This window comes from Ostrinia nubilalis, chromosome 21, assembly GCF_963855985.1.
Source record: "Ostrinia nubilalis chromosome 21, ilOstNubi1.1, whole genome shotgun sequence".
Lineage (NCBI taxonomy): Eukaryota > Metazoa > Arthropoda > Insecta > Lepidoptera > Crambidae > Ostrinia > Ostrinia nubilalis.
This window is the reverse complement of record NC_087108.1, coordinates 8,272,001-8,288,106: the sequence shown is the minus strand read 5'-3', so window position 1 is coordinate 8,288,106 and position 16,106 is coordinate 8,272,001. Positions and strand designations below refer to the sequence as shown.

Genomic DNA, 16,106 nt, shown 5'->3' with positions numbered 1-16,106 from the left:
TAACTGTCAAACAAAGAAAAAACGTTCAGAAATAATTATAGCTCATTGTAAAAAAAAAAACATTGTACTTACATTGAGCTCACAGTCACAGTTCGAAAGAAAGTGGGTAAGTAGTGGTGTACACCAGTGTACACTGCACTTTAAAAGATAAAGATGTCTATGGCTAGACTATTTATTATTCATTCACTCATTCGTTCATACTGGTTTATACCATGCTGCATTTTTATTGGTTGAGGTGCATTAGAATTTAATTTTATTGGCTGAAGTTACGCGTGGGGGACCAATTAGATCAAAGTTCAAAAAGAAAAACAAGCGTCCATTTTCTAATGAAGTCTCCTTCAATCAATCTGACATTTACGGAATAATGCTAATTTAACGTCGATTTTAGGATAATTCTAGTAATTGTTAAATGTAATAGTGAATGTTGGTTCAATATTCTTGATTACTAAATTGTAATAAATACATTATGATAGGTTTGTGACATTGCGCGGGATACATCACATGATAAATTTCATGCGATCCTAATATGACAAGGTCTGTTACAAAACATTGGTAACACGAGCCCAGTCTGTCCAGTTTTGTTTGTATCAGGTTAGACCACTTCGATGGTGCTCCGTGATCATCTTTCAGCGCTTATCAAGTTCAAGTTGAAATGGTTCGAGGTTAGTAAATTTTACATAACTATGAGCACCACACAGTAATAGAGCCTTTGTTTGGGATGTACCTTCATGAGTAGTTCAGTACTACACGTCTAATAGGATTTTTAAAAATGCATCAGTTCATCACATAAAATATTTTTAATTAGAGCTATGGGTAATTTCTATGTACTTCTATCTAAATTAATTATTGGAGTTATTCCTGACATCATGCCGTATTTTAAAATAATTATGTATTATATGGTGAAGGTTATGTACCTATTATATGTCTATCTCACACATTTCTTTATGAGCACATGTTTTTCCACATTGCATCACATAAAAATTTTTTTCAAAATTCATGAAGCTGTTTTCTTCCTATACCTGATTATTTATGTAAGGTTGGTTTTCAGCCAATACCTTGATGGCGGGCCAGGAGGGAGTGAAGACCCCGCACCGCATTGAGCTGTGCGAGGAGCAGCCTGACAGACCTACGCGAAATTATAGAAAGCGCAGGTAACTGAGGCATTGCATTTCAATTACTATTTAAAATCTGCATACAATGTGCCTTAATTTGTGTCAAAGTCCACTACTAGACCATCATTATTGTTTCATTTTCTTTTACTTTTATAATCCTACTACTGTTACCAAGCCTATATTTTATTTTATTTTATTTTTTTCCTTCTGTTTCATACTATACTTATTATTACTTATACTATATTTAAACTTATAATTTTGTTATTATGGGATTTAGTTCCATATTTTACTATTCCACTGCTTGAAACTAATTTGCTTCTGCATGTCATTCTATCCTACTTTATTGTTTATTCAACTTTAATTTTTTTAGTAGCAAACTAGCCAAATGTTAAACATTTTAACACATTTAACTTTAATACCATTATCTGTAACCAGTTGTTTAATTGTTTTCTCATTAGCTAATGACCATGAGTAGTTTTTCAAGTATTTTTGTATCAACAAATACAAAGTAGTTATTACAACACTATGTAATTTAATCATGGTAAAAATCACTAATAGGCACTTAACTAATGGTCATAATGTGCTAATTACATTGTATTTCATAAAGGATCATAGCTACCACACAGTCAAAGACTGAGAATGCTGTAGTGAAGACTGAGCGGCCATCCAAGAAGGTCGAGCACAAGTCCAAGCCCCTGAAGACTAGCAACGGTATTAGCAACATGACTAACGGCCACTCGGTGCGGTCAAGAGCGGCCCGCGCCGCCGCGCGCGCTGCCGAAAGCCACAAACTGACTGAATACTTCAAGGAGGAGCTCAAGAGCCCCAAGGTTGAGCCTCCACCGTCACCGCCACGCTTAGATAAGACTGTGAACATAGAACCTAAAGTTGTCAACGGCACTGCCAACCATAAGCTAACAGAATACTTCCCCGTGAGAAGGAGCGTCAGAAAGACCTCGAAATGCGTGATGGCCGAGAAAATGCGCGATCTTGAGAGGGCCGTGAGAGAACAGAGAGAAGATGGACTGCAGGTATGGTTTTGACTTGTGTTTCTCATATAACAGTCACATCAGTTATATTAACCACTAGCTTTTGCCCGCGGCTTCTATCGCGTGAAATTTAGTTTGTCCCATAAATTATAGCCTATATGTTATTCCGGGTTATAAACAATAATACTGTAAAGTTTCGTCAAAATCTGTTCAGTAGTTTTTGCGTGAAAGAGTAACAAACATCCAGACATCCATACAAATTTTCGCATTTATAATATTAGCAGGATGAAGTAGAAGCTAAAAATTGTAAAGATTTATTTTTTAATAAAAATACAATTTATTTTATGTTTTTATCTTTTTGTAAGTGTTATAAAAATAATTACGAAATTCATTCAACCAATACAGCATGTCAAAGTATTTCCTTGATATAGAACACCATAATGAAGCTTTTAGGGGAAATCTTAACAAACTACATACCACAAAATCTCATTTCAAAGTCAAAGATTAACCTTCATAATCATCCTACAGGTAGCATACTTCGAAGGCAAAGGGCGCGGCGTGATCGCGACGCGAGCGTTCGGCCGCGGGCAGTTCGTCGTCGAATACGCCGGCGAGCTGGTGGGCGTTGCCGAGGCGCGCGAACGCGAAGCGCTGTACGCGCAGGATCCCAGCGCTGGATGCTATATGTACTACTTCAGACATGGCGACCAGCAGTACTGGTGAGTAGTCAAATTCAATTCAAATTATTTATTAGTATGTAGTGCTGCGTGTCGACGAGGCGTCGTTGTGTAGTCGCGGCGCGAGCATTCGTCGTGAAGCGCGCGGGCAGAGTAAATACAAATGAGTAGGTCATCTTCATAAAAACGCACCGAGCGCGGTTTGTATGTGAGCGCGCCAATATACGTATGCGGCGCGCACGCACACACTGACAAAATTCGGCGCAACTACGACTGGCTCCCCGCTAATCCCCGCTAAATTTTGTCAGTGTGTGCGTGCGCGCCGCATATGTGTTGGCGCGCTCACATACAAACCGCGCCCGTGCGTTTCTATGAAGATGACCTACTCATTTGTATTTACTCTGGCGCGGGTGAGCGTGTCAGCGTGGCTGAGCAACGCGAGTAAGAGGAATAGTGTTGCGTGTAGGCGCTATCGATAGACGAGGCCGACGCGGTGCGGTTTCAACGCGAGCTCTCGGCCGCGGACAGTTCGTCGTGGATTTTCGGGCGAGCTCGTGGCTCTTTAATCTTAACTAAGACGAACTAGGCTTAGGAAGTTGATTATGCCACCATTATTTGGCTTGGTAGAAGTACACGAGCGTAAAGTTCGTTCTTCAGGGAGAAGCCACACGGTGCGGTGCGGCGCCGCACTGCAAACATTTTGCCGCATCACTGTACACAGGGTTGTATGGTGGCGCCGCGCCGCGACCGCACCGCACCGTGTGGCTTTTCCCTTAGGCTGTTTCCTGACTTGTCGGTGCGGTAGCGGCGCGGCATCGGTATGCTCTGTATACGCTGTACAGAAAACGATACTATATTTCAAAGGAGCGTTCCTGATTGGCGCGGCAGCGGCGCGGCACAGACTCAGGAACGCTCCATTGAAATATAGGCGCTCGGTAAGCTTTCGGTACCGCGTATGCCGAGCCGCTGCCGCACCGACAAGTCAGAAAACGGCATTAATTACTTTATTTGCAACCATACAAAAAAAAAAACAAATTACTAACATCATCTATCACAGCATTGACGCGACAGCCGAGTCGGGCCGCCTGGGCCGGCTGCTCAACCACTCGCGCAACGGCAACCTGGTGACCAAGGCGCTGTGGGTGGACGGGCCGCGGCTGGTGCTGCTGGCGGCGCACGACATCGCGCCGGGCGAGGAGCTCACGTACGACTACGGCGACCGCTCCAAGGAGTCGCTGCAGCACCACCCCTGGCTCGCGCTCTGACCTGGGTGAGTTCTATGACTGGATAAAAGCCTTTTTTGGCACTATTTTTTAGTTTTGTAATTTTGTAGTTCTATAAATAATAATGTGTGCCAATATTTTTTTTTCTTTCCTTATTTCTTCTTCAAAAAGTATATTGGCCACAACTTGGCAGTCGACAGGACATTAGACTACATTTTAGTTGTAAATTACATACTACTATTAAAACTTCTTACGATTGTGTCTAGCTTGATGTAATGTCTTTTGTTTATGTAAAAGTGTCGCGTATTTTTTTAAAGATTCCCGTCATTGAGTATTTAACAACAATTTGATTGTGTCACAATGTTTTTAATACATCCTAAAAACCTTTCATTTTATAGACATTCAGCACTTTATCGATATCTATTTACGGAACTACACTATGCGACATATTCAGTTATCCTATCATGCACTTGGTAAATCAGATTTCATGCGAACATCCAAATGTATCCGGCCCGGAAATTCAATTAGTCATCGTGATGGATAACTGACACATTATTTGTCGATATGGAATCCAATCATTAGCCCATATCTAAAGCTAACAATTCTATGCATTGCATTCTAACCAAATGTATGTTGAACAGCATTTGTTTTACACATTTAATAGAAGCCCGCAGATGTCCCGCGCCTAGGCAGTCGCAACCTTTTTTTTACTAGAGGATTTTGCAATTTCTACCTAACGAAGCGTAGTACCATTCATGGCGCGACTTATGTGAGGTCGTTCACCTCATTTTGTCTGGCCGCTAGATTATTGCGCAAAATCCTGATGTAATGAAGCCATTGTTGACAATGATCAAACAACAGTTTCAGCTATAAAATTAAGTCATATTGTTTAATTATGTAATTATTAGAGAAAAAAATGTAATATTAATTTATTGTTATTTTTTTGTCCACAGGCATGTCTCCAAAAATCTCAGTTGGACTACTAAACATTATTTATTAATTTAGTTTTAGTTATTATGAAGTTTGTTAACAAAGTTTCTGTTTAAGATTGGACAACTGTGTATTGTTAAGTATTGAGACAAGTGGCCTAACTCTAGTTTTGATATGTGACCGGGTGTATGGTTAAATGATGGAAAATACTGCCTTATGCCACTCGTGTTAAGAGCGACAGTCGTACGTCTAAGTTGTTAGTATAAGTGAGGGAGATGTTCCAAGGTATATTCTATGGGACTGTTTTATATCAAAGATGTTTAGAGCTGTTGTAATATCTGAGGCCTTTTATGGGAAACTGTTAGATTTGATCTTTGAAAGACAGTATGAATAACGTATACGGAGGTGAAGTTGTGATGTGACACTTTGTTGTCACTGCATTAGACTCGCCAAATATTGGAGCCAATTATGTGTATAAACTTGCATGGAGTCACTACGCCACGCCACGGCCAAGTTCGGCAAAGACTTGAGAGGGAAGGAATGTCTAAAGTATTATGGTATTGCTACCTGATCGCACTGAGAATGACTAGTCTCGCGAGCACCAACTAGCACAACGTCAAGCCACAAAATCGAAGGCTAAGCCAGAGACGCTGATCACATGGTACAAAGGAAATCACAATCTTGCGAATGTATTACTTATTATGACAACAATAAGACGTGTTTTTGAACAACAAAACTATTGTTGATAACACAATACTGGTCGCGACACCAACTCGAATAATCTTTATAATTATTGTTAGAATACTTTTAATGTTTATTTAAATGACAGATAGACGCCAGGTTGTAAGTGTTGCTCATTTGTGTATGATCCTACTCAAATTTCTCGAAATTCATTTTCTTGTTATTTGCTGTCACCAATAAAGATTGAGATAAGAAATTCGTGCCGTATATTATATTAATTCTTAGAACTGCCCACCGAAATCGAATCGGTCACCACATTTCATAAATCATTTTAGTTTAATGAGGAGGAATTGTCTTAGCTATAGCTGCCACCGAACAAAAATATTTTATAGTTATAAAAAACTAACGTAAGCCTGCGGCTTCGTTCGCGCATTGACATGATGTAACAAGTAATAGGCAGAATAAAAAAGGAACATTAAAATTCTCAATTCAGATCGTCAGATCGTTATTAGTTTCAAAGATTGCTTCTAAAACACATTTCTTAGGTAACTTTTTCATATTTGCTTTCATTTATTGGTTACCAAAAACTATGATTTATTACTCGATTCTCAAATAAAATTTTCAATCAATCATAGTGGGCATGAACCGGTGACTAATGATGTTAAACTTCGAATATAATTAACGTCCAATTTGAAACATGAGAATATATTTACGAAAAATTATGGCGAGGAAGCCCTTGTTATAGATCTCCTTGCATTTCCTTATTAATGTACAAGTCCATTCAGACTTATATAGAAAATATAAGCGTATGTGTGATAGACTGTATTCCCGGATTGGAATGGAGAGGTATTGATATGTTGTAGGAGATATAATTATGTTGAATGCGTTGTCGAGTTGTGATTGGATCATCAGGTGGCGACAATGTCTCATAGCAATAATAAAGTGTTCTAAAGTTGTTTTTGATTAACAATATTATGTCACAATGCAGAGACCGCGTCAAAACCAAGCATTGATCTGATTCTAAAACTAGACAATACTATAATGATCTAATATACAACCCGATAACGCACATACAAAAACTAATTTGATACATTCAAAATAGTATGAATTTAATGCTAAGAAATGTTTATATGTATCTTAGAATAATTTAAATGTAAGCAAATACATCTGGTGGAATTAGCCGTGATCACCAAAAGATTAATTATTAATTTCCTAGAAGTTGTTACTGTTAATTATGAAGGTGCAGTCATTGAATTTTTAATGAATCATCATATCGGTATTTGTAACTGATATCGTAAAACCAAACCTGACAAATAGAGATATTTTTGCCAAAATATTTTTTTCTTTTGTCACTATTTCAACGAGCAATAATACTGTTTATTTAAGTACTTATAAGGCCACTGATTCTAATTTCTGCCGACCTTCGTAACGGATAGTGTTTAGTACCAATGTGCACTTGATTTTTATAAATATAAACTACGTAATGTGTATGTAGCTTAATGTGGCTGGATTTAGAAGTAAAAAAGAAAAGATATACTTGATCATTAACTTATTTAATATATTCTAATAAAAATAAAAAGTAATAATTATATTATAATCTTTAAAATATGTAATTTTAATGGTAGAAATTTGTGATTATTGTCGTACCTAATTTTAGAGAGCCCACGTTTAATGGGCGTAAGTTAGAGTAATGCGTTGGTTTTGAACTTGATTCTAAAGTAATAAGTAATGTGGTTCCATAATATTAGAAAAGTAACTATTTAGTTTCATTAATATTTTTGTATTTCCTGCAATTTTCTCCTTTCCTAAATAGCAATATAGTAATAATTAAATACTTAAAATATAAAAATCCAGCAACATTAGGTGATTAAAATGAATAGTATTGCTTTAGTAGTTCCTATTCCCCTTTATATGTATACTAACGCCTTGTACGGATTCCTATCCTACCTTTAACGAAACCTTTATCTATCGGCATTGCTGTTAAGAAGGCTTGTAATATTTTGTACTAAACTAACAATTAATGTCTAGGGTTACTGTAAAATTCTTATTAGTTACAATTTAAATAATATCCTACCCTACTCCATGAAATACTAGGTTAAAATAATATATTTGTGATGCATTTTGTTATGTAAACTAAATCGAACTGGAATGATATTGATAGTTATTTGTAGTTAATGGAGTTTATTTTCTACTCATTGGTCTAATTATTTTGAAGCACTGCATGATTAGAAATCAACTAAAGTCGAATGGAACGAATGCTTCGTGACCTTTCATATAATGGAGTGTTGCGGAAAACTGTGCCCTTTGACTTTACTTTAATCTTCTTTTCCAATAGATTAAGATATATTTGTGTCTCAAATACAATATAGATAATTGACATACAAAATTGACTGCAATAATTTCCTCATAAGTTTTTATTTCTTTACGCGCTGCTGATGAGATTCATATCATAGATATAGTCATAAAACTAGATTGAATTAATTTGGTACCTCGCATCTGCGCGTGGTCGTTGACTTGACTATGTATGCGCATGGGCACGATACTTGCTTCTACTTGGCGTCAAATTAATACAATCAAGTCGTAGTGTCTATTGCACTATTTCTTTTGTTTAATTGATAATGTAGATCTTAGATAAGTTAATAATTTGAATTTATTCACTGCCGATGTTAAGCTTGTTCAGTGTTTTAATTAATATTGTTCGTTTATCAATTCGTAGTTATAATTAGATGAATTCTTCCAGTATCATTCACTTGTTATAACGTTCATTTACTATTAGCAATGAGTTGTATTACCATATATGGAATTTACAAGTGTGTTGTTCATTAGCTACTGTTATTGGTCGCTTATATTCTAGCCAAGTGAGCAGCGTGGTGTTGATGCATGTTCCGTGATACGCAGCAATACATCAACCGTTGTTGCTTCCACTCATTTTCCTAGAGGATACGCGGCGATAGTACAATAATGATTGCTTCAGTAAAACGTAGATCAAAGTACTATTTTTGTAAGTCAGCGTTAATTTCCCAACAGTTTTATAAGATTTGTACTGAGATGTTCATGTTGATAATGTTGCGGTCGAATTACAGTTGTAACTACAGTATTTTAACGGCTATTTTCCTACATAGCGGGGTGTTATGAGACTTAATAATTTATTTTGAAACGCGGGCTGCAACCCACTGCCCTAGATAATCCGTAGTGATTGAGTGAAATATAAAAATTGAACTTTGATCTGTAAGTTTTATTTAATCCTCTAATTATAATTCATAGACTTTCTAGCGCCAAAGTGTTGAATGAAACAAATAAACTTAATAATTTAGCATACACTCGTTTATTTACTTAATATTGATACAAGATATATTTGACCACTGTTTATGCAATAGTTACGTTGTGGTGCATCTTGAGATAGTAAAGCTGCGTCTGCGACTCGAGCTCTTGCAGAGATCGCACTACTGGCGCCATTTGACTTACGTGATCCTGGAGATTAAATAAATATTTATTAGAAAATGGAATAAGACAGCATACGAAACATTCTAAGCTAGAGAGAGTAACAAAAACGCTGCAACTGCAAATTTGAAAATCCCAACTAATATTATAAATGCGAAAGTAACTCTGTCTGTCTGTCTGTCTGTCTGTCTGTTACGCTTTCCCGCTTAAACCTCGCAACCGATTTTGATGAAATTTGGCATAGAGATAGTTTGAGTCCCGGGAAAGAACATAGGATAGTTTTTATCCCGGTTTTTGAAACAGGGACGCGCGCGATAAAGTTTTTCTGTGACAGACAAAATTCCACGCGGGCGAAGCCGCGGGCGGAAAGCTAGTTATAAATAACTTGAAAAAAATCGAACTGCCTAAGGCGGAAAGCTGCAACAGCAAGTTGGTTTGGTTTGGAACAATTTTCGTTAGTTGAGGGTTCTTTCGTGAGCATTATTTAGTTGGCGATTGAAGACGTACGGAAAGAAACGTACCTGGTATCCTGTACCCATTTGCTTTCTCTTCTGTCCGTACACGACTTTGCCGTCGAACTCGTTGGACGGAACCTTCATGTCAGGCTCCACTTGTTGGATGGTGATGTTCAAGTGGTCTTCGATGTCTGCCAAATACTAGAACAGAAGGGAACAATTTGCTATTTTGGGCACAATGAGTTTTATAAAGATTTCATTGATAATAGCTCTTCCCTATAATATTTAGTATAGATCGTTTCAGGTCATCGTTTCATCCACGAAGACGCGCCCCACCATTCTTCCGCTAATGTTTGAGTGTTATGGGTAGACGCTAAATTATCCATGAGTGCACACGCACACTACAATAATGACGCTCGGATCAAACTCCCCGCACCCCGCACTTCCCTTGACCAAATATATTGGTGGGGCGGGTTTTCTTGGATGAAACGATATAAGATGTTTTTATTAAAAAAAGAAATAGTCGCTAAAGTAGTAAAGGGACTTTCTAAACAGGCAATATTTAGACTGTCAAGATATTCACCTGAGGCTCGTTATACCACATACAGCAGCCCTTTGGTCGGTCGTCGATGAGATTCGTGTTCCAGCAGTTGCGGCCGCGAGACGAGCACCACTCGCCGTGGTACCACACCTGAATAAATACAAAGAATTTACTTTTCTAAATTCATTTTTATTATAGTCCATCCAATATAGCTTGATTAGAATGACAGCTGCCATCAAAAGTAACGACATAACTTTGTAGTAGCGATCAATGAGAGCTAAATATTGGCGGACAAGAAATAATTCACGTCTGACCTACAAACAATATTTTCGACGACAGTGCTTCCAATAAAAATGTTAATTTCGTGTAAATGCAGCGTTAAATTACACCAATAAGTAGTAATTCGAAATTATAAAAATCAAGCTAGAGTATTAACGACGTCTCTACAAGGTTATCTCGAGTTACAAAAATGTTAGTGTTGGGACATATCGACAAATGTCATATTAAATTAAAACTAATTTTTTAACATATTTAACAAAAAAAATTTCCAACTAATTTTTTAACATTTTTAAGTCAAGTTATACGTTTTTCTAAATGTTCACTATTAAAAACCAAAAAACATTTCATTCTTAAATAATCAAACATCGGAAATCAATCACCGGTAATTTTTTGGGTATTCATAGCACCGTTGCTCTAGAAGAGATGCCCACCGCCCTCTAGCGAGAGGAAAAAGCCACTGAAGAACACTGATGATAATGACTACGACTTAGGTTGTACACCCTTGACATGAATTTTAAATTTTACTGTCTTTAAATTTAAATCATAATTGTCATTTTTAAGAATAAAGATATGAAGAAAAATTGGGTGCATTTTTTTATATAATTTTTTCGAAAACTTATCGATACATCTATGTGAACCGTACGAAACATACCCAGCACTAGTCACATTCGTTTGACAGCCGTCATTCTAATCAAGCTATATTGGATAGACTTTAACTATAGGCATAGCTCAAAACAGAGTATATTCCAGCGGTAGTGGAGTGGAGCGAAATTTCTGACGTTTTAGGTTTATGTATGTATACCGTGACAGCTCTTTTGTAATTGATACCCCTCCCGCAATTGCAGAAACCTTTGAGTAGGTTCCACAAAGGTTCTAGCAATTGGTTAAGGTTTAGGGACCTCCTGCACTAGCGTTACTCGAGTCGAAACTGCGCAAGCGCTGGCAAGACGACGACTCGAAAACGCAAGTGTGAAGCACTAAGCCTGTACTTACAATGGTTCTAAAGAAAGTACAAAGCTACTGACCTTCTCAGGAACAGTGGACACGAGGCTGATGGCGAGCCCCATGCGCTCGGCGCGCCCGACTCTTCCGATGCGGTGCACGTAGTTCGACTTCTCGTCAGGAAGAGTGATGTTGATCACTGTGCAGAAAACGTGCGTTATGTAGGGCTATTGTAGTGGCGACAACAGGTAGGTTCTTTCGTTTAAGCCAAATGACGTCCACTGCTGGACAAAGGCTTTCCATAATGAGCGGTCCTGCGCTGCCCGCATCCAGGTTCCTTCCGCAACCTTTACCAGATCGTCGGTCCACCTAGTAGGAGGCCTGCCCACGCTACGTCTTTCAGTCCGTGATCGCCACTCGAACAGGTGTAACAAACAAACTATATTTGTGCTCATCAGTTAGCGCCACTGACATAACCACTTTCTATCTTTTACTAAACCTTCACTTTTTGGGTTTTATAGAAGCCAAGCTGTAGATCCTAGCGGTTAAGGAGTTTCAGTGGTGGGAAAGTACGTTTTTGCGATGCGAAAAATTTTACCACTTGACCAGCTCGCGGTCACCATATCAGCATTACTTACTGAAGGGCAGTCCAGAGATGTCAATGCCCCTAGCAGCGACATCGGTGCAAATCAGGAACTTGACTTGAGACTGTTTGAACATCTCCAGATTTCCTTTGCGCTCGGCCGGCTTGCGGTCGCCGTGGAGACACACGCAGGAAAACTCCTTGCCGAATGTCTTGAAGTATCGCTCGAGGTTGTCGCAGTCTAGCTTGGTACGGCAGAAGATGATGGCCCTGTTTCAGGAATATTAAAAAAAGGTTGTGTATGATGCAAATTGTAAGTATAATCATTACTAAATAGTAAAGTATCAGTGTCTAGTAGCTCTCTGGGCTGTGGCGTGGAAGAGAAAACTTTTAATCAGGGGCGGTAAATATTTTACCAGTTAGCGAATCTTGGGTGTTCCCGGGTGGGGTGGGGTTTTTGTGTGGTTCACTTAAATATTTTATTTGCTACTACTTCATTACCGAACCGATCTAGTATTCTAGTGATGGTTTTCAGGTTCAGGAAGAAAAACCTTACCTGTCCATCTTATGTTCCCTGATGGCACGGACGCAGTACTCTCCCTTGAGTAACTTGATGGCTTCGGACAGCGTCTCAGGTGTCGTGTTGCCGCTACGGATGTTGTCTTTTGCGTGAACACCGTCAGTTTGCACATGTCTGTATAACAAAGAAAAATTATAATTAAAATAGGCTGAGGTTTACTTCATGCCAATAAAAAAATGTAAATATGGACTTGGTTTAGGCACTTGACCATAAATAAATAAACTAGAAACTTAATTATTCCATATTATTATGTGGGCGCTACTGCCAACAAATAATATGTTCGTGACGTAATAAGCAAAACATACTTGCGCAAGGTTTCCCACAAGCGGTCCTTTTGTGGGTCTACCATGACGACCACGTGATGTACTGTCTCGGGCACGGCGTCTTCTCCTTTCAAGTCCACCCATGTTGGGAAGTGCATGAGTTTCTCCTGAAAAGAAATAGTAGGAATTCTTTTTAACGACTGTCTGATGACGCAACCAGTTTTACCCGTGACTTTGCGTTAGCATGTAACGTTTGACTTCTTCACAGAGATTCACCTGCATTCTTTGAGGTTTAGTTACAGAGGTAGATTCATATTGCGGTAGTGCATATTTTTAAAGATATTCACACTATTCTGTCGGGAGATATGCGACCGCGAACGTAGCACGAACGAGATTTGCGTATACCACTAATCAATATGTAATCACTAATCATACACAACATACATTTTTTTGTTCGTTTTCGGAATCAAGTTCAATAATATAAATCCAATAGAATAATTCACGATCAACATACCGCCATCTTCTTAACTTCAAAGGCGTGGAGAGTCGCGGAACACACCACCATTTGCAGCCTTCGCCCGTCCGAGGTGATCTTTGGGATCTGACGATGGAGGCGTTCGATCAGTTCTCCATAACCCGCCTTGAGAAGCCCGTCCGCCTCGTCGAGCACGAAGAAACGGCAGTGAGTCAGCGCGAGGTATCCTGGTACACAAGTTGCAAGAATTAAAAACTAAAAGAGAAGATTTGTGATTTTGTAAATCAAATCTAAGCCCTGCTACAATAAGTAGGTCGACCCGATGAGCGAGACAGAGCGAAGAGCTTCATGTATAGTCAAGAGAGTCAGAAAAGAATTGACGCGCCGAAGCGAAATTGTGTGCATGCACCAACGCATGCAAATCGACATCGCCGGCGCGAAGCGTTAGGCTGGCGTTAGGTGTGGTTGAAGCATTAGGCAGCTCACTATAAGTGGGCTATAATGGGGTAATATTTTATTTTTATTATGTTATCCTCATATAGTAAAAGTCATACAAAAGATTTTAGGCAATTGGTAAACAACTTTTTGAAATGAAATGTTTATGTATCTTTCATTAACTAGACAAAAATACAAACCTCCTTGAATAAGGTCCTCAAGACGCCCTGGTGTGCCAACCACTATGTCCACTCCAGCATTGAGCTGGTTGATCTGGTCCTTCACGTTGATTCCGCCCACCACGAGCAATTCTCGCACTTTCGGGTTCTCAAGGTACTTCTTGAATTTGGTTATCTGGGTGCAGGTCTGTTCAGCCAGCTCACGAGATGGCTATAAGAGAAGGATTTACTGATGACTTGTTCTCATAAAATAGTCTTATCAGGCAACTGTCTCTGCCCCTCTTCATGAAGGTCAGTGTTCTACAGGCATTAACCTGTAGCCTGTAGGCCTAAGATTCGCGCCGTGATAACTTTTATCGACGTCAAAATTTATGGGCAAAATCGATAAAATGGCGTGATAACCGCTTATCGCGGCGCGCATCTTAGGCCTATTGAACAAGGAAGCTTATCATAAGTTCTTTAATTAGACAGGTTTAGAAATAATGTATAGGGCAAGAAAAAGCGGAAAGCACCCGGCGTTCACGCGGCAAGCTAACAGCATTATTATAAAACACCCTAATAGCTACTTGTGGTTGAAAAATAATCGCCGCAAGATCGCCTTTCCGTGAAAACGCCGGATACATAGCATTTTTTAACAAATAAGTCACAAATTAAAGTAATAAACATACCTCAATGATGATGGCCTGTGGAGCATTGTTTACTGGCTTGCTGTCCACAGCTGCGCCCGCCACTACAATGTTATGCTTCACACACTCTTTGGGAGCTTGGCAAATAGCAATATAGTCCTTTGGAATAGGATACTGAAACAAAAATCTGATAAGGTACAGATGCAGTCAGTTGCAAAAGGAAACCTGTGATGTTTTAAGTTACATCTAAGAGTGTTGGCCTAGCTAAGACAACAAATAAATTGCTTAAACATAATGTACAGTACATAATGTCTTATGATCTAAGTTTTATGTGCATAAAAGTTTTAAACAAATTAATAATATTACCTTGAAAGGAGTAGAACCAAAGTTGAAGCTCATCTCGGCATTTTTGAGCACTACAGCAGGGAAATAACAATCTGACCGTCTGGACTGATCCAGTTTGAAAGCCACGCCAAGATCTTCTCCATTCTTGGTATACCTGATTTCACCATTGGTCAAACTCAGAAGACAACCTATAAAAATGATAACAATGATCAAACAAATAAAAAAGAGTTATTTAACACCTAATTAAGAATAAGTAACAACCATAATAATATAAATAAAACAAACAAAATACAAAAAGAGTGAGGAAAATAAAATGGAAATCTTTCAGTTATTACTGAACTATTTTCAGTATGTGTGTGTATGTGCTTTGTTCTATTATATTTCTGACTTTTAAGTATAAAACTAACTTGTTCAGATGTAAGTTGGATATGCATTTTATTAATTACCTTCTTTGAATAACACCACTCAATATGTGAGACTATTATGACCTTTATATTGATAAAAAAATAATACATACCAATGACATCATTCTTCCCGTAAGCGGTACCATAATCATCAAACTGCTTGGCATTAGACTTTTTGCCTGTGCCACCAAATCCATAGCCAAGCCTGTCAGTGCCAAGGTCCAGTTTAGCCTAGAAAATGAAATTAGAAAATTAAATGACACATATTTTTCTGAATTTTAGAATACTAAGAACCACTAAATTATTTTTAGTAAAATCCAATAAAATGACTGCTTTACCTCCACTATCAGACTTTTTATTTGTGAATATAGTCGTAAAATTCAAACTTACAGCTTGGGTAGACCACCCAACACGGCACAGGCCTTCGTCAGTCACTGTTGCTTCATAATAATAATTCCCCTTAGTGTGGACACCCTTGGTGGCCCGGCAGCCGTGCCAGGCCTGCTGGTCTCGCGACTGGCAGCGCGTGCCCTCTGGAGTCACTGCCAAAGCATCTGTTCGATCAAAAAACGACATAGTCCATTCTGACGAAGTTTGCGTCAGCACTTTACTCGTCTTCCCTTCTTGTAAATCTTTCAAAGTTTCCCAAACTATCTGCAAAATAGGTAGGCAGAAGGCACCCGTCTTTCCACTGCCAGTTTCGGCTGCCATTAGCACATCTCCACCTCCAAGAATGAGGGGAATAGCTTCAGCTTGAACATCTGTAGGCAGAGTCCAATCCATCTCTTCAATAGCCTTCCCCAGTTCGGGCAGGACCCCGAACTCTTCGAAAGCGGTCATATTTGAAGAATTTAGGTTTTTTACAAGCTTTCCTTTTCAGTTTCACAACAAAATCACAATTTTCACACAATCCCACACAGCCGGCGATGTTTTTTGACAGGAATGA

At 38.7% G+C, this 16,106-nt stretch overlaps 2 protein-coding genes across 2 annotated transcripts; one reads left to right on the top strand and one right to left on the bottom strand.

Annotated features, from left to right (window-relative positions):
• Positions 1–122: 122 nt before the first annotated feature.
• LOC135082287 (histone-lysine N-methyltransferase Set8) lies at positions 123–8,837 on the top strand. The gene is made up of 6 exons (XM_063977068.1): positions 123–662; positions 1,049–1,151; positions 1,720–2,143; positions 2,630–2,820; positions 3,836–4,048; positions 4,955–8,837. The coding sequence occupies exons 1-5, from the start codon at positions 653–655 to the stop codon at positions 4,041–4,043; spliced, it is 936 nt and encodes a 311-aa protein (XP_063833138.1). The 5' UTR covers positions 123–652; the 3' UTR covers positions 4,044–4,048; positions 4,955–8,837.
• A 77-nt stretch (positions 8,838–8,914) lies between these two features.
• LOC135082286 (ATP-dependent RNA helicase Ddx1) lies at positions 8,915–16,010 on the bottom strand. The gene is made up of 13 exons (XM_063977067.1): positions 15,551–16,010; positions 15,274–15,391; positions 14,778–14,944; positions 14,454–14,585; positions 13,807–13,996; positions 13,211–13,398; positions 12,739–12,863; positions 12,410–12,547; positions 11,909–12,123; positions 11,354–11,469; positions 10,092–10,199; positions 9,575–9,709; positions 8,915–9,083 (listed from the first exon to the last, which is right to left on the bottom strand). The coding sequence occupies exons 1-13, from the start codon at positions 15,998–16,000 to the stop codon at positions 8,979–8,981; spliced, it is 2,187 nt and encodes a 728-aa protein (XP_063833137.1). The 5' UTR covers positions 16,001–16,010; the 3' UTR covers positions 8,915–8,978.
• Between the last annotated feature and the right edge of the window lie 96 nt (positions 16,011–16,106).